This window comes from Pollicipes pollicipes, unplaced genomic scaffold, assembly GCF_011947565.3.
Source record: "Pollicipes pollicipes isolate AB1234 unplaced genomic scaffold, Ppol_2.1 Scaffold_7262;HRSCAF=8765_pilon_pilon_pilon, whole genome shotgun sequence".
Lineage (NCBI taxonomy): Eukaryota > Metazoa > Arthropoda > Thecostraca > Pollicipedomorpha > Pollicipedidae > Pollicipes > Pollicipes pollicipes.
In genome coordinates, this window is record NW_023597055.1 from 5,230,995 (window position 1) to 5,248,961 (window position 17,967).

Below are 17,967 nucleotides of genomic sequence, written 5' to 3' on the forward strand. Positions count from 1 at the left end.
GAAGTTACGCGGCGAAATCTGCAAGAAATTACAAATCTTGTTGTTGAGAACTGCAGAAGTCTTCCACCAAGAATTTAAAACAAACAGTAGGCCAGAAAGCGCGAGGGCTGGTCCGAAATAAGCGGGGCGCAAGAGTTGAAATGTTTGTTACTGTCCATATACATACATACATATATATATATATATATATATATATATATATATATATATATATATATATATATAGCTTTTTAAGTGGCAAACCTGAGACCTCCGCCACTGACGCCCTATGCCTAAATTCGTCTTTAAAATTCGATCACTTTGCCGGTTACGAATGAGATTATCCATTGAAGCACATCGACAGTTGGCATTTCAGAGATGTAAGTGTACATACCATCTGACGATAAAACCTGCAGATGGCAGGTGGCCATTCTCCAGGGAGCTGATGTGCTGACCTGAGTACGGTCCTCGTGAAGCGCTGTTGTCTTAGATGGTTATGTGCGTCTGGCTTAGGTTAGAGCTTCTTCGGTCCATAAACTCTATTTCATTGCTTCTGTTTTGGCGATGGGGAAAACTTCAGTCACCCTGCCTTAGAAGCAGGCTCGAAATCTCAAACAAAACTGTCTGCAGTACCCAGCACAGCAAGACTCGCAATAACGCGAGATCTTGCGTCAAGTAGACGAAACACGGTACTTCCACGAAGTGGCAGCCTTTTGCCAGTTGTCAACTGTTGCGAGCTGCGTGCGAAGTCCAGGCTAGTCGTGGATTTCCGGTGAACAAACACTAGGCAGGGCCAGCGCTTTCACTCAGCGTTAACTCTTGCTAAGGTGTGGACGTTCGGAAATTGTATCTAATCTCTAGAGTAGCCAAAGCGCAACGCCTCGATTACTATCTCGCTGATGCTTCGGCTGCTATCTCTCTGATGCTTCGGTCAATATCTACGCTTAATACCTCCAGCTCTCTGCACGTCAGCCTGCTTGCAAAGCCTAGGATGGGACCCGTGATATGTGTCGCTGATGGTTAAGGTTCGGGGCATGCAGTTTAGGCAAGAGGCCTCCGATTCTGACATAACACTATCAAGGTGGTTCCCATGAAGGGGCTCGGTAACACAACGAGGAGGCGGCACATCTGTCTTATTTTTCGCAGCACGAATGCAAAATCCCAGAAAAGAGAGATGAAGCCGACCGTAAATTTACGTTGCGCATCGTGGCGCTCTTTCATCCCCTCCCTCTGGTTACGCACTGGTTACGCCAGGTGAGAACCCCTCGCACTGGTACACCATGAACACATTTTCAGATTTCAGCGTGAATTCCAATCACAAAATAACAAACAAACCAACAGGCACTGTCCAGAACAACGTACTTTCATGGTATGCTTTGGTCATAATACATCAAATCCCCCGTACCCCCTCCACGCGTGACGTAACCCATGGGCGGCGCCAAGGAAGCCTGTGCAAGATATTCGATCAATCACGAACGGAAATCCATTCGATTCAACAGGCATTGGCACCCGATGATATTTGCACTGTAATTGATCGCCGATCAAGGCCGCATCCACAGTCGCCCCATGTGCGCTGGGAGCACACCAGCGTCTTAGCGTCGCCTTGATCAGTTGCATGCTGACGCCGCCCAGGACAGTCCCATGTCAGCGTGAGTGCCACGATATGAGATATCTGTATCGGTATCGGTGTCAATCAGCGACCTGTCAAGGGTTGCTTGACGCATAACTGAAAGACGGCACGCCGCTGTGACTGCAGCGGCGCTGTTGTTCGCACAGCAGGCTCACTTCATTTCCGTCCGTCATGTCGGGCGTGTGGTTGTGTTCGCAGTCCCCAGGTGTCAGGCGTGTCAAGCGTGTCATGCGAGCGAAAACGAGTTTACGCCCGCCTCATACCGGACGGACGGATGTGGGGGCTTGCGTCCCCCAGACGTGCCTCGGTGAGCCGACTTGTCATGCTTGGTCAGCTGGCGGCTGGCCGTGAGCGCGCCGTCGGTCGGCACCGGGCGGCCGTGTTATGATGCACGAACGTTCAGCATCTGACGAAACCTCCGTTTTATGGCGTTCAGCGTCTGACGGAACGTCTGTTTCATGGCGTTCAGCGTCTGACGGAACGTCTGTTTCATGGCGTTCGGCGTCTGACGGAATCTCTGTTTCGTGGCGTTCAGCATCTAACGGAGCTTCTTTTTTTGTGGCATTCAGCATCTGACGGATCTTCTGTCTTATGGCGTTCAGCATCGGACAGAACCTCTGTTTTATGGCGTTCAGCGTCTGACGGAACGTCTATTTTATGGCGTTTGACGTCTGGCGGAACTTTTGGTCTATGACGTTCAGCGTATGACGGAACTTCTGTTCTTTGGCGTTCAGCGTATGACGGAACCTCTATTTTAGGATGTTTTCCTGCGCCCTTTATGCTCACATGGGTAGTTTTCGTTTTTGATGAGCATTAGGTGGTTTTTAAATCTAGCTCAGTTCAATCAGTTTTCAGGAAATGCGACTTCGACTCTAGGCACTGCAAGTTTGGTCGATCTTTTCGCACAAAGGTCGAATGATGATGAGCCAATCGTAACGCGTGCATTAAATTCCAAGAATCAGCTGTTGGTCAGTGAATGCTTTTATTCAGACCGCATCATGATAACCAAATTACCCTCTGTTCGCTTCGCGCTCAAACTGACCGCGGATCCAGGCGTTCAAAAGCACACTTCTCGGAGACGACGATCCTCACTCAACCCTCCCGATAGATCGACTCCAGCACGTCTAAAATCGATCAGCACCCAGCTGTGACAGACGTCCGTACCACGCAACACATGGTGACGACCGTGACAACGCGGGAACATGGCTGAACCGCAGCCTCTGGCACGGCGCGGTGTACCTCGTGCAGCCTCCTCTCCAGCACGTGCATTGGTCACGGCACACTTCACTCGCATCCACAGAGCCTACTTCAACCTATAGGGTATGATCGTCTCGAAACTTCGCATCACTTTGCAACGTATCTGGCCTTATGAGCCCCCCTTCACTGCCACTCACTCCTTCGCTATTCTGTGAACTGAGACGCACCGCAAACACGTTGATGGCCAGAGAGCCTTCAATGCATTAGGTTATGCTGCCTGGTACCGTTCAAAGCGTCTGTAGTCTGGTTAGACACGTATAAAGAACTGTCATCAGGGGGCCAAATATCAAATGAGTTGGGGGGAGGGGGTGAGCAGTCAAAATGATGCTCCCAAAAGCCAACAAACCGATTTATCCCCGGATTTGGCCCATGTTCTTCATTAAAAACGGGGATGGAGCCTCATAACTGAATAGAAGAACACGCCCCTGAGTGCAAACCTCTTGGCTTACCGGGGGGGGGGGGGAGGGGGGGTCTTCGTGTCCCCCATGGCTACGGCCCTGAATTTGTTGGCAGTAAATGGATACTTTGAATGAGGCTACGACTCGGTCCGAGCAAAAAACCGTAGCCCCCGTCGCAAATGCCGTTATCCCCCCCCCCCCCCCGCCTTACGCAAATATCATTACCCCCCCCCCCTCCCGCCTTTCGCAGATCCCATTATCCCCCTCCCCCGCCTCACGCAAATCCTGGCTGCGTAGCTAATGGCATGTGGTACCTAAATGCGCTTACTTTACTGTACCTGTCACGACCGGTCTCGCCTTTTCTTGTACCTGCTGTAGCAACATTACTACAACGCCTCACGTTATCCCTCGCGAATGCGGCGGGCAACAAAGATGGCGTCGACAACGTTGAGCACGGCGACTATGATGCAGCAGCAGCCCTCGGCGATCAGCTTGCCTTCGCTTGACGAGGATGCGGTGGCGATCTTCCCGCCTGACACGAACACTGTCATGCCGAGGGCGAAGAAGAAGATGCTCCCGACGGCAGAGGTGATCAGCTCCTGTTGCGTCACGCGCGGACAGTGATCATGCGAGATGGAGTGGAGCGAGCGCGACTTAAAAGATTTGTAGGCTTTTATCACTAAAAACTGGGCCCCGGGAACGGATAATCGAGGTGGCGAAAGTAAAGCGTTGCTGCCATTTTTTTCTGAAAATGCCTCATCCGCACAAAATAACACTCTAAATGCGCGGTGATCCCGCAGCACGCTTTTTGCGGGATCATCCGGCGCAATGAGGTCCACGTGTGAAATATACCAGATGTAAACAAAAAGAACCTGAGCTGCTGGTTTTTCGGCAAAACGAGTTTGAAGTTCCTATACTGGCAACGATCGACTTTCAAAAAACCAGGAGGCACTGTTAAAGACTCGCTCAGGGTCCAACAGCGGGTCCAAGTCAGGCGGAGGCTATAAGTAAAAGTGATTCCGGGAACTTGTTGAATCTGGTCTTACAACGGAGTGTTAGAAGGAGCTATGCGTCGATGAAAAAGCTTTTTAGAAAATTGGTCAATTGAATTTAGGAGTACAACAAATTTCATTGAACTTGTAGTTTCTTGGGGATTGGTTTGTTGAATTTAGGAGTACAAAAAAGTCATCGAACTTGGGCCAGGTATAAAGGTGAAACAGTGGTCAAATCCAGATTGCCTTTTGACTTGAGACCGTGCTTCACGGGGTAGTTTCTAATGCTCATTTCGAATTTTTGATAACCGGGGCGCCCACAGACATCTTCCCCGGACTTCTTACAGGTCAGAGGAAGCTACTGCCTTAAAATGACCCAGAGTATCTTGCATTTTTGGAATATACCACCTAGCATAAAATATAGATGCCGCATAGCATAAACTGAACACCAGTGACCATTTGCTTACAAGAGGCGATTCCAAGTGGTTGCATGAGGGGGTCTGGGGGCATTTTGGATACCAATCTAGAGTTTTATGCTGTTTTACCTTACTTAGCCCGAAAGTCATAACCGTCGGTGGGGTCATGGCATGACCGTCGGTGGGGTCATGACATGACCGTCGGTCGGGTCATGACATGACCGTCGTTCGGGTCATGACATGACCGTCGGTGGGGTCATGAGTGTGGTGTCTCTAAATCTCTAAATTTTGAGATTTCAGAGCTGGTCATATAAACCCCCACACCAGAGCGCGTCCCATTCCACGGGCCACCCGGGCGCGTGTTTAAGAACGTTATGAAGCAGACCTCGGTTACATTGTCAATTACCTTTTCAACACGCGCTCAGGTTGGGGGTTCAACTGAAACCCGAAGGTTATTCCGGAATTCTTTCCGAACGGCATGGCGTAGCCGCGCCCAATTTTACATGGCTGTAGACAATTAAATAGCGGATTGTTTGGCATCAACAACTTAGATTTTTCTTGCAAGGTCACTGACCTATGGCAGGTCAAAGTCAGGCCATGGTTTCACCGAAGGCAATTTTTTGGGAATCGTTCAATCTGATCCAACAACGGAGTGTTAGACGAAGCCATACATCTCTGAGATACTTGCATAGGCAACATAACAATTGAATGAGCAAATTAAATTGACCCAGACTCAGGTATGCAGGTCAGACCAAGGTCAAAACCAACCTGTTTTGTTTCTTTAGCGCATGGTGTATAAGGTATCTTCTGGCGCCCATTTAGAATTTATTGATAACAGGAACCGCATTATACACCTTTCATGGGCTTCTTAAAGGTCACAATAGGTCACTGACCTAAAATGACTTAGGTGATCATTTTGTTTTTAGGAACATACTGCCTAGCGTAATTTTAGTCGCTTATTCAAATGCAAAACTCATTGCAGTCTTGTGTGATTTTGGTCATCATGAACTTCAAAAGGTTAAACAAGGTCACTGATCTTGAATGGGTATGACACGTTTTGTTTAGGACAGTTATATAGTTTCTAGACGTCCTTTGGAGACCATCCTGGAATTTGGCCTTGTTTGACCTTATTCGACCCGAATGTCATGATCTAGGAACACAAAGCTTTGGCCTAAGGGAGTTCATGTACAGGTCAACTCACCCAGCAAACTTGGTGTCTCTAGCTCTCTCAGTTCCTGCGATCTCAGGGGGGGGGGGGCAAATTGACCCCCACTCAAGCGAAGAGTATCCAACGGGCCACCCGGACGCGTGTTAAGATGCGATCACGGCCACAGGTGTGCTCGGGACCGACAGCGCGGCTTGAAACGTCAAGTTTTAAAACTGTGTGATCAGTAGTGTCCTTTTCACAACTTCGTTCAACCTTTGTTTCCTGGTGTACTGAGGGTCGGCTGTTGACAGCATACGAACTCCAAACGGGTATTTTTGAGATACCAAGGGTGACAACTCACTTGTAACATTCGCATTGCCAATACACTGATGCGGCATTAGACCGTTGGTGCTTAGTATACGTAATATGATCTTCGACTGATGAACACCTGGTTATTAAAACCAGTGGGTGTATCATGGACATTACCCTGGATGAATTCGTAGTGTTCTCCTATAAGTATGGAAACTCACGCTCTGACGTTGAGGATTATCAAGATGGTAGCTTTCGGCATTAGCGTGGTTCTAATAGGGGCCTGATCTATTTGCGGCATGACTAATCATATTGCGACAAATCCACAAGACGTTGCATTGCATTGCAGGACACAAGCATTTAGTATCAAGTAGAAAACAGTAAAATCCATTTAAGCCGCTGAATCGTTGCTCGCATAGCAACACCTAAACAGTTGCAGCAACCCACACGAAGCCACAGCGTTTTGTGCAGAGTGACACGACTCGACTGCAGGCATGGCTCATTCGGTTTCAGGCATCAGTGCCCTATTACAACCAGAACTTCTTCATCAGGTCAGCAAAAGTCATTCACCAGACTTACGTATTTAGAAGACTGTGTTGTCGTGTCTTCGATCCAGTAGCACAACACTAGGATGATGTTGTTGACCAGGTAGTACATGCAAATGCCGGCTCCGAAGAAAAAGGCGTGTTTGTCGAGTTGGAGGCAGCTGCCGTCACGTTTTTCGCCAATGCATCTTCCATCCACGCATCCATCGACGATCATGGATGCATTGAAGCACTCTGCGTCTTTTATGGCAGTTACTCCATATCCCGGAAAACTATCCGAGGCTTGTGCGATAGTTATCGTGATCAGCAGCAGGACCTGAAAACAATGCCGGGTCTAGGGATGATCGTTCTTAAGCTGAACATTTTACAACATAAAATCGTGTCACGAGTGGGATAATTCCTCGGGGTGTTCGTCTGGTTTTACTGAGTACGGCAACGACTGGACGACCCACGATATATGATTTTCGCGTCACAGTCCGAATTCTCACATCGGAATTGCCGCGATAGCCACGTTGGACACGTCAGGATTAATCACATTGCCCCCCCCCCCCCCCCATACCAATTCGCGTTACAAAAATTGCATATCAGGGTCAGGATTAAGGCGTAAGACCCTTGCTGTTCGCCTAAGGCGAACCAAAACCCCGTTTGGAAGTTTGTAAGCGGGACAGGCCAGCCAAATAGCTTTCTAGCTATTGTTTAGGTAATGTTCGTCATTTGAGAGAAATAAACAGCTACTAGCAAAGGAGGTACACAAACGATGCTCTCAAGCGACATAAGTGAAACGGAAAATTGCTCACTATTTTGCGGAAAGAATCGAAGTAAATGTCTGGTAGGTCTTTTCTCAGTAAATTTCTGGGCAGCTATTAAAAAGTGGTGGACGTCAACATCCGTTTTCTGAGTCAAAGGTGTGCTACGAAGAGGGGCTTCGTGCAACCCACCTGCTATGGTGGTTGCTTTCTCCAGGTGCACAATTTTACCCGCTCGATTCATCCTGTTTCCAATGAGGAGAATCTCTCCGCCCAGGAAGGCATTTCAGGCGATGGAGGAGGGGGGGGGGGGGGGGGGCATTTGACTCCCCAGATCCCGTTTTAAAAACTGATAAGCTCCGACTGACGTCCGATCCTGGCAGCGGTGATCACGGGCACCTGCAGTGAAACGGCTGCGGTCGCGAAGGAGCTCAAACCGATCGGACGTCGGCGACCGCGAGATTAACTCACGATTTGGGCCTCCTTGACCACTGCCGGCAGCTGATGAAGGTTCCACCGAGACACACTGACCATGGCGACGCGCCAAGCCTCACCGCCGCTTGACCTGCCTCGCGAGCAGTTACGTGGCGGGTCACGCGTCGGAAGATCCTGCCACGCCAAAATCTCACTGTCCGGGTTGCGCGTCGCGCGCCACACCCACGCCGCCCCTGCGCCACGTCTGTCCCCCGCGGCGTTGGACGGCGATAGTGGCGCAGCGCCGGACGCTTGCTGTTGCGATGATCTTGGCGCTGATAACCGTGTATCGGCAGCAGCAGTGAGGGCCGGGCACCGCGAGCTCTTCGACTCTCGAGGCCCACCGCCGGTATCGGGTTGATATCAGCGCCTGATACGGTGCCTGTGGGTTATGAGGTCGGCCGGACGCGCTGTCTGGCCGGTCGCAGCAGGAAGTGTGTCGGCTAGACGTCAGACAATGGTGCAGATGTGAAGGCGACCGGTTTGTATCACCGCCGACTGCCACACCTTGAGGAGCACGAGCTTGCTTTAAAGAGAGTTATCTGAGAGAAAGACCCGCATTTGCAGATATTCCTTATTCCCCCCCGGTTTAATTTTCTTAAACATCCATTAAGCAAAGGTGTTTCACAGATGAGTTACACGTGCCTGCGTACATGGGTTCAGACCAGACCGACACGCCCGTAAAAAACCTGCTGTGGCAGGCTAGCAAACGCAAGCGCAAATAATTATCGCAGTTGACGCGTTGCAAAACCCAATAACTAGCTAACAAGGCTTGCAAACGCTGGGTTCGCAAGGTGGGGTTCCGTCTTCTCTCGGAAAAGCGATGTCTAACGCTCTCCCTGGCTGGGGTACGGTGACGCTCTCCCTGGCTGGGGTACGGTGACGGTCTCCCTGGCTGGGTACGTGACGGTCTCCTCGGCTGGGTACGGTGACGCTCTCCCTGGCTGGGGTACGGTGACGCTCTCCCTGGCTGGGGTACGGTGACGCTCTCCCTGGCTTGGGTACGGTGACGCTCTCCCTGGCTTGGGTACGGTGACGCTCTCCCTAGCTGGGGTACGGTGACGCTCTCCCTGGCTGGGGTACGGTGACGCTCTCCCCGGCTGGGGTACGGTGACGCTCTCCCCGGCTGGGGTACGGTGACGCTCTCCCGGCTGGGGTACGGTGACGCTCTCCCCGGCTGGGGTACGGTGACGCTCTCCCTAGCTGGGGTACGGTGACGCTCTCCCCGGCTGGGGTACGGTGACGCTCTCCCCGGCTGGGGTACGGTGACGCTCTCCCTGGCTGGGGTACGGTGACGCTCTCCCCGGCTGGGGTACGGTGACGCTCTCCCTGGCTGGGGTACGGTGACGCTCTCCCTGGCTGGGGTACGGTGACGCTCTCCCCGGCTGGGGTACGGTGACGCTCTCCCCGGCTGGGGTACGGTGACGCTCTCCCTGGCTGGGGTACGGTGACGCTCTCCCTGGCCTGGGGTACGGTGACGCTCTCCCTAGCTGGGGTACGGTGACGCTCTCCCTGGCTGGGTACGGTGACGCTCTCCCTGGCTGGGGTACGGTGACGCTCTCCCCGGCCTGGGTACGGTGACGCTCTCCCTGGCTGGGTACGGTGACGCTCTCCCTAGCTGGGGTACGGTGACGCTCTCCCCGGCTGGGGTACGGTGACGCTCTCCCCGGCTGGGGTACGGTGACGCTCTCCTGGCTGGGGTACGGTGACGCTCTCCCCGGCTGGGGTACGGTGACGGTCTCCCTGGCCTGGGGTACGGTGACGGTCTCCTCGGCTTGGGTACGGTGACGCCTCTCCCTGGCTGGGGTACGGTGACGCTCTCCCCCCCGGCTGGGGTACGGTGACGCTCTCCCCGGCTGGGGTACGGTGACGCTCTCCCCGGCTGGGGCAACGGTGACGCTCTCCCTAGCTGGGGTACGGTGACGCTCTCCCTGGCTGGGGTACGGTGACGCTCTCCCCGGCTGGGGTACGGTGACGCTCTCCCCCGGCTGGGGTACGGTGACGCTCTCCCCGGCTGGGGTACGGTGACGCTCTCCCCGGCTGGGGTACGGTGACGCTCTCCCTAGCTGGGGTACGGTGACGCTCTCCCCGGCTGGGGTACGGTGACGCTCTCCCCGGCTGGGGTACGGTGACGCTCTCCCCGGCCTGGGTACGGTGACGCTCTCCCCGGCCTGGGTACGGTGACGCTCTCCCTGGCTGGGGTACGGTGACGCTCTCCCCGGCTGGGGTACGGTGACGCTCTCCCTGGCTGGGGTACGGTGACGCTCTCCCCGGCTGGGGTACGGTGACGCTCTCCCTGGCTGGGGTACGGTGACGCTCTCCCCGGCTGGGGTACGGTGACGCTCTCCCTGGCTGGGGTACGGTGACGCTCTCCCCGGCTGGGGTACGGTGACGCTCTCCCCGGCTGGGGTACGGTGACGCTCTCCCCGGCTGGGGTACGGTGACGCTCTCCCCTGGCCGGGGTACGGTGACGCTCTCCCTGGCCTGGGGTACGGTGACGCTCTCCCTAGCTGGGGTACGGTGACGCTCTCCCTGGCTGGGGTACGGTGACGCTCTCCCTGGCTGGGGTACGGTGACGCTCTCCCGGCCTGGGTACGGTGACGCTCTCCCTGGCTGGGGTACGGTGACGCTCTCCCTAGCTGGGGTACGGTGACGCTCTCCCCGGCTGGGGTACGGTGACGCTCTCCCCGGCTGGGGTACGGTGACGCTCTCCCCGGCTGGGGTACGGTGACGCTCTCCCCGGCTGGGGTACGGTGACGCTCTCCCCGGCTGGGGTACGGTGACGCTCTCCCTGGCTGGGGTACGGTGACGCTCTCCCTGGCTGGGGTACGGTGACGCTCTCCCCGGCCTGGGTAGCGGTGACGCTCTCCCCGGCTGGGGTACGGTGACGCTCTCCCCGGCTGCTGGGTACGGTGACGCTCTCCCTGGCTGGGGTACGGTGACGCTCTCCCCGGCTGGGGTACGGTGACGCTCTCCCCGGCTGGGGTACGGTGACGCTCTCCCTGGCTGGGGTACGGTGACGCTCTCCCTAGCTGGGGTACGGTGACGCTCTCCCTGGCTGGGTACGGTGACGCTCTCTCCCCGGCTGGGGTACGGTGACGCTCTCCCTGGCTGGGGTACGGTGACGCTCTCCCTGGCTGGGGTACGGTGACGCTCTCCCCGGCTGGGGTACGGTGACGCTCTCCCTGGCTGGGGTACGGTGACGCTCTCCCCTGGCTGGGGTACGGTGACGCTCTCCCTGGCTGGGGTACGGTGACGCTCTCCCTGGCTGGGGTACGGTGACGGCTCTCCCTAGCTGGGGTACGGTGACGCTCTCCCTAGCTGGGGTACGGTGACGCTCTCCCTAGCTGGGGTACGGTGACGCTGTCCTCAGTTGCAGTATGGATAGCGCATGGCAATACCGCATGGCAATACACTAGCAGTGGCGTAGCTGAGGGATTTTTAGGGCCATTAATGCAAAACGCTTCGGACTTGTACAGAAAACAAAAGCATTGACGTGAATGGATTCGCTGGTATTTGAATGGAATGTTTCCCTTCTCATTTCATGAAATTATTTGTGCTCTTTGCTCCAAGAATTATGTGGTTTTGCCTGATGAGTTCGGGGACTGTATAATGAAAAAATGACGAAGACGTCACCAGAGTACGTCAGCTAACCGTTTTCCTCGAATTTGGCCAACTATATTCTCAAATTCTTAAAGTTGGGGAAGGGATGTAGGGCTGGCACCCAAGATAGGGGAGCTGAAACCATCCTCCTTCCCCCCTCCTACCTCAAGTGAACTGGAAATAACAAACCTGGCTCCAATGTGACATTGGGGCTTTACGACGCACTCAGCTGCTGAGGCTATATGGCGTCGCCTGCCTCTCACCCTGGCAGGAAAGGCGGGCGACCGCGGGGAATGGAACCCCGTACCTGTGGTTTCCCGGACGCGCAGTGGTTGTCACAGGCGCGTTAACCACTACAATATCTGCACCCAAGCCAGGCCCCAGGAGTCAGTGATATTCAACTCATGATAATGAACAGTGGCAGAAGTCCAGCTGCTGCTGTTGATGCTGCCGCTACTGCGGCTGCTGCTGCTGCCCGGAATGGTCCAGATCTCTCGATATCCATGTTAGGCACTGGCTCGAGATCGGTCTGTTGCTGCTCGAAATGCGTCACTGAATCCAGCGTCGTCCGTGGTCGTTTTTCGGCGGGGTGGGTGGCGGAGCGACGGTCAAGCAATGCTCCAGCCGTACATCATGCAACAAATGTGCACCATAACCTACAATGCTTCATGCAACAAACAGGGAATTTCCCATCGACACCTCGTTTTTAACGTTGGCGGCGGACAAGCGCCACCTTGTCTACAGCTAGGGATCAGGGATCAAACGCCACATGCGAAGTCACACGCGTGCATCTGCATGAAAGATGGGAATCCAGCCCAACGATGTCTTGATATACGCCACCTTCATTCTGAATATTCCCGTAAGATATCCTGCTCGGTGTCCTGTGCATTTTTGAAAACTCGCAATATGTCGAATTTGATGTTCTGTGTACTTGTGGAAACTTCTGAACGAGTGGCGTGGTGCCCCACGTGTTCCCGTGTAAGGTATTTCCAAAACTATGTAGAATAAGCTTTACTTTTTGACCCTCATGTCATGCTTTCAAAAGTTCGTAACACTACGCATTTTGTGGAAGACTTTGCATATTGGGAAAGCCCAAGGATGCCCATATGGAATTGTAGCGAGTTGGATCGGAAAAATCACGAACGCGGGCACGTGGATAGGTAAGGCGTTTACGTAATGTCCGGTGGAAACCTCAATAGATATAATACAATGTCACTGCCAGCGCTTCTTCAGCCATGGTTTGTGCTGTTATGAACTTCTGTTATCACTATTTTTGCTATTATGAACGCTTGGTAAGTAGCTTTGGGCGCAAACCTTCCTGTAATTCGTCTATAATTTAGGACTAAAGTCCTGAGAAAGTGTGTGCGAGTGGGTATCCGGGGAGAACAACTGATCTTGAATGGACAGCTGGTGTGTATGCGCCAAGCCTCATGGAAAGAGGATGAATTGAATAGAGAAGACCTTACCCTATAAGGCCTGTGGCATTTCGATTGTCCAGCTCCCAGCACGATGTCCGCTGATTTATTTTTAGTTACGTCGCATGTCCCAAACGCTTGTTTTTCCAGTTGCTCTGGTAAATCATTTCTCGTTTTCCCGTTGTCCAATTCACCGCCTCTTATTTTCAGTTTGAGTTCAAGCCGCGCACGATTGGGCTCATTTTCCTGATGTACTCGGTGGCGTACGGCGTGGCGTCGCCAATCTCCGGCCGGCTCAGTGACGTCATAAATAATCGGCTGCTGCTGATTGGTTGTGCGCTGGTGCTGACGTCACCAGTGCTAATATGCTTCTCACCGCCGACGCTCCTGGCCTTCATACCCAGGTGAGGAAAACTCATTTGCCGACTCGCTTACCGAAGATATTCATAGTGTTTATCAAGAAAGTATCATAGAAAAAATTGGACAGTCCACAGCACAGAACTATCAAAGCTCGCTCGTGCTCTCGAGTGGCACCAATACATTCTGTGCCACATCCAGTGCACAATAGCACTTAGTGGCATTTAGACATTCTTGCAGGTCTGTGACTTGATATTGACGTGTAATTAGTGACATCGCCAGACACTAGGACTTAGAGGTCGATGGGGAAGATGGGCGTTAAGCCACTAAAAGTTGCCCCAAAGATTCTGCCCTCCAATTCGTGACGCGCACCTTACCCAACGGCGACAGCTTCCTGTTTCCGTACCGCTCCTTACTACAGTCTCGCTTTTTCGACGGGCAATCATAGACTGCTTGCTATTTGCCTGTGGGCAAACAGCTCAAGGGCCATCAAGGACCAGCACGATAAGTGGATAACAGACAGCATATTTATGTTAAGTATGCCCAATCAGAGCGTTCCGAATGATGTGGCGCCGTACGGTATTTCTCTCGGCAAAACGTAGGCTGGTTTTTGGAAGAAATGATTTTAGATAACTGGCCCATAACGCTCTTTTCAAACATGCCTGCTCTGTATAAAGGGCTTTTCAATGATAGCTCCCGTTGGACATGTGATGTTTCATGCGTTGTATCGTACAATAATGAATGATACATTCGAGCACCCAGTCACTGTTATCATTATCACGCCGTACATACATAAACATGATCAAATATTATGTCAGAAACATTATGTTCAAATACATGAGTCGCAGCTGCCCTTTCCCTTAAAGCACTTTATGTGGTGCCCGTTATTCAGCAAAGCTGCCATCTGGCCTGCGGTGTACGAGTGAGCCCAAATGGTCCCAAAATAGACATTGCGCTTTCCCCATAGACCTGGATCCCTCTCCCCACCCGTTATCATGCGATGGTGTCACGACTGCAACGGATGGCGACTGCGGTGCTGTGACCGGTGGTCGTGGCTACCCCGCACTGCAGCAGCCGCTCTGCCGTGCGTACTGCTGCCCTGCAGTGCCGTGGCAGTCCCTCGCCGTGTACTGCTGCCCTGCAATGCCGCGGCAGTCCCCCGCCGCGCACTGCTGCCCTGCAGTGTCACGGAATCCCCCGCCGCGCACTGCTGCCCTGCAGTGTCACGGCAGTCCCCCGCCGTGAACTGCTGCCCTGCAATGCCGCGGCAGTCCCCCGCCGTGCACTGCTGCCCTGCAATGCCGCGGCAGTCCCCCGCCGTGCACTGCTGCCCTGCAATGCCGCGGCAGTCCCCCGCCGCGCACTGCTGCCCTGCAGTGCCGCGGCAGTCCCCCGCCGTGCACTGCTGCCCTGCAATGCCGCGGCAGTCCCCCGCCGTGCACTGCTGCCCTGCAATGCCGCGGCAGTCCCCCCGCCGCGCACTGCTGCCCTGCAGTGCCGCGGCAGTCCCCCGCCGTGTACTGTCGTCGCCTGACGCCCCGCCGCCCGTCGGCAGTGACCGGCTGTGGCTGGCGCTACTCTGCCTCTGCCTGGCCGCCGCCCTGATCGCCGCCACCATGGTGCCGACCTTCGGCGTGCTGCGGGACATGCTCAAGGGGTGAGACCCTGAGCCCGGCTGAACGCGTCACAGGCTGTGTGACTGTGCTGTGTGCTGTGTGCTGTGTGCTGTGTGCTGTGTGACGGTCAGTCACCTCTGCTCATCGCTCCTCTAGGGAAAACCCTGCAGTGTGGCGATGGGTAGCGGATTTGTTTCCTTTGGTTGTTAGATGATAGTTCCGCCGTTGCGTGGTGGCTTGCAGAATTATGTGTGCTCAAGGGTGTAAGGTCGAGGCAATAGCCTCAAGTCGCTTTGATGTGCCCCTTATCATTGTGAGAAATTGGAAAACGTGGTGTAAATTTGAGAATCATGCCTTTCAGACTCTCGTTCTGCTCATAAATAAATTGCTGGGTCCCAGAAACTCTTTCACGGGTTCCGGCATTCAAAGGAAATTTCACGCGAGTAGTGGAGAAATATTTCGGCCCAGCTTCATGCCGGCAACCCTTAACCGTTCTGTAAGGTGGGCTCCCATTGCTTCCAGTGCCCACCATTTTTTGTTGTTGTCCCAGTCAGGGTTGGAATGTCGACTGGCCGACGATTGGTCGGTAAGCCGCAGGGTATGACCAGCTGACCCCGCTGACCTCTCTCACGAACCATGATGTTTGATGACCTTTGATTGACCTTCCGATGTAAAGCCTTCAGCTCAAAGCCCAAAGCCCAAAGCCCGAAGCCGGTGCCCCTCACGCGTCTGCTTGTGACGTCCGGATGGCTCTCGCCCCCAGTCCGGTCGGCCTGCCCGATGACGTCACAACGGACGCTCTGGTGTCGTCGGCCTTCCAGACCTTCTTCTACGTAGGGTACGTGTGTAAATGGGACGCACGGCTGCGTGGCGGTCGCCCTTGCTGCCCCCGCCGTTCAGAAACGTGCTGTGGTGGTTGCGTCCAGCGCGCAGGGAAACATCTATGTCTGTGCAGATTCTGTGATCTTGTCCGACTTCTTGAATTTAAAAAAATAATTCATTCACATGGCTGCAAATGCAGCAGCCACTTAGAGCTAACGGCTGCAGCCGTAGTTTCATGAAAGTAGCATGCAAGTAGCATGAAAGTAGCATGCAACATGACAGTTTCGTAGCCCCGTTTCCGGAGTTCTACATCAATCACAGTTTGGAAAACTAGCACAATGCCTCGTAATGTTCTTTGCGACCTGCAGATATGTTCGCACCCACCTGAAGGCGCCACTTGTACTGGCGATCGTATAATAGAATGGTGGCCTTTGCTGCCACCTAGGCAAACGAGAAGGTGTCGTGTGCTGCCATCTGAGTATGGTATTTCCAGCTACGTGGTCGGACCTGCTGTCGGCGGACTCCTGGTGGACAGCATGGGCTTCAGCAACTCGGTTGTAGTCATCAGCGGTGTCGTCCTGTTCTGGGTGAGCAAGGAAGATACGCTCTGCGTTGCTAGGGGTCACATCCGTTCGGTCAGTGTCTTGACATACCGAATAGGGCCCGTGGACATCGCGAAAGATCTACCCTTATTGAAATACTGAAGACATTTAAGTTGAAATACAAAATCATTGTGAAATGTGGAGAGTTGTAGTGAAAAAAGTACGCTTAAAAAGAGAGAGAGAGAGAGAGAGAGAGAGAGAGAGATATATATATATATATATATATATATATATATATATATATATATATATATATAACTTCACTTCATCCCTCCCTGAAATGGGAGGGAGAAAGTAAAGTTGCGCTAGATACCAGAGGGATGGTGAGTTATTACGTTAATGAGAAACCAACCCCTGATGTGCCAACAGCCGAGACACTGGTCAAAAGAGCGCGTCAATCACTCATGGATATATATTATGGAACACCCGACGTCAAAGCAGTATTGATGGTCAGTAGCGGAAGCTAAGCAAAAACTAGGAGCAAAAACAGCAGGCCTCATGATAGAGAATGCTCTAGTTCTCTTAAGTCTCTGTCAATAAACAAGCGACCAGCTGTATATGCTTCCACGTCCTTGTTATGTCATGCGTTGTTACACTAGGATTTTGAGGAGGATGCGCGAGATACTTAACTATGTCCATATCTGATGTCCATGGCGCATCCAGGTTCGATACGTGGCTACCGCCATGATTTTGCGATGCTAAATGCATGTCATCGTGTAGCGTGGTCTGAGCAGTGCTGTTCAAGCACGATGCGCTTACTTCTGTTTTATTAGTCACCGGGGCTGAGCGCCGGCATCCTCACTAAGTTACCTGTAAGCCTTATACTTGGTGCGGAGCATCGGGACCCCCAGCTTAGCCGTGAATGATAAGGTGAGTCAAAAATGGTACGCATTGGCCACTTAAATGCGGAAACTAGTGGGACTCATTATTATTATTTATTGTCATTTTGTGTTGCCATTTATCGCACCGTATATCTGTTTCTTGTCTACAGTAATGCTAAATAGCATCGCTCTGCCAAGGACGCTAGTTTTATGCGTCCTGTATTCTACCCAATCTTGATCACCTGGGACTATGAGCCAGTGAACTAGAATTGCCTTTGAAATGGGATGGGAGTGGAAATTTCCATCGCAAAAAGATCGTGCAAGAGTGAAAAATTCAGTTTACAAAAGATAGAACATGAGTCAGTGATAGATGCTCCGACAAAGACATGCATTTAAAGTTGGCATAGACTCGATATCATAAACATGACAACTTATTTTTTCACATCAGAGGTCATTACACTGAAACGGAATGCATGAAATAATGGTAATTTCATGACAGTGTGGTGAGCCTAAAAAATATGTAACACCAATGTGTTGGTGCTGTTTTTTTGTAAAACATTGTACTCAACTCATTTTACTACAAATCTGTGAAAATGAGTGCACAAGTGATGACATTAAGCTTTTAAATCTCATTTAGAAGGCACTTCTAAAAATTTGTATTTCTACATTTCAAGAGTGGTGCAATTTGGGGCTCAAGTTTCTTCAGGAAAAGAAATGCGTAGAACAAAATTCTCTACCAGGCTTTGTTAGTGTTTGCACCAGGCTTTGCTTTGCTGGTGTGGTGTTTCCATGGTGCTGCCCCCAAAAAACTGGAGATGCGTGAAAACCTTGTATTTGG

The 17,967-nt window shown here is 52.6% G+C and overlaps 2 protein-coding genes across 2 annotated transcripts in view; one reads left to right on the forward strand and one right to left on the reverse strand.

Moving 5' to 3' along the window:
* LOC119114145 (MFS-type transporter SLC18B1) overlaps positions 1-17,967 on the forward strand; it is a 33,177-nt gene that overhangs the window by 11,601 nt on the left and 3,609 nt on the right. The window contains exons 8-11 of the mRNA XM_037238356.1: positions 13,122-13,315; positions 14,824-14,925; positions 15,648-15,722; positions 16,200-16,293. Of these exons, the coding sequence (XP_037094251.1) occupies positions 13,122-13,315; positions 14,824-14,925; positions 15,648-15,722; positions 16,200-16,293 (465 nt within the window). The remainder of the gene's footprint in view (positions 1-13,121; positions 13,316-14,823; positions 14,926-15,647; positions 15,723-16,199; positions 16,294-17,967) is intronic.
* On the reverse strand, positions 3,555-8,183 carry LOC119113931 (uncharacterized). Its single transcript, XM_037238164.1, has 3 exons — positions 7,891-8,183; positions 6,708-6,989; positions 3,555-3,863 (listed from the first exon to the last, which is right to left on the reverse strand). The coding sequence occupies exons 1-3, from the start codon at positions 7,951-7,953 to the stop codon at positions 3,666-3,668; spliced, it is 543 nt and encodes a 180-aa protein (XP_037094059.1). The 5' UTR covers positions 7,954-8,183; the 3' UTR covers positions 3,555-3,665.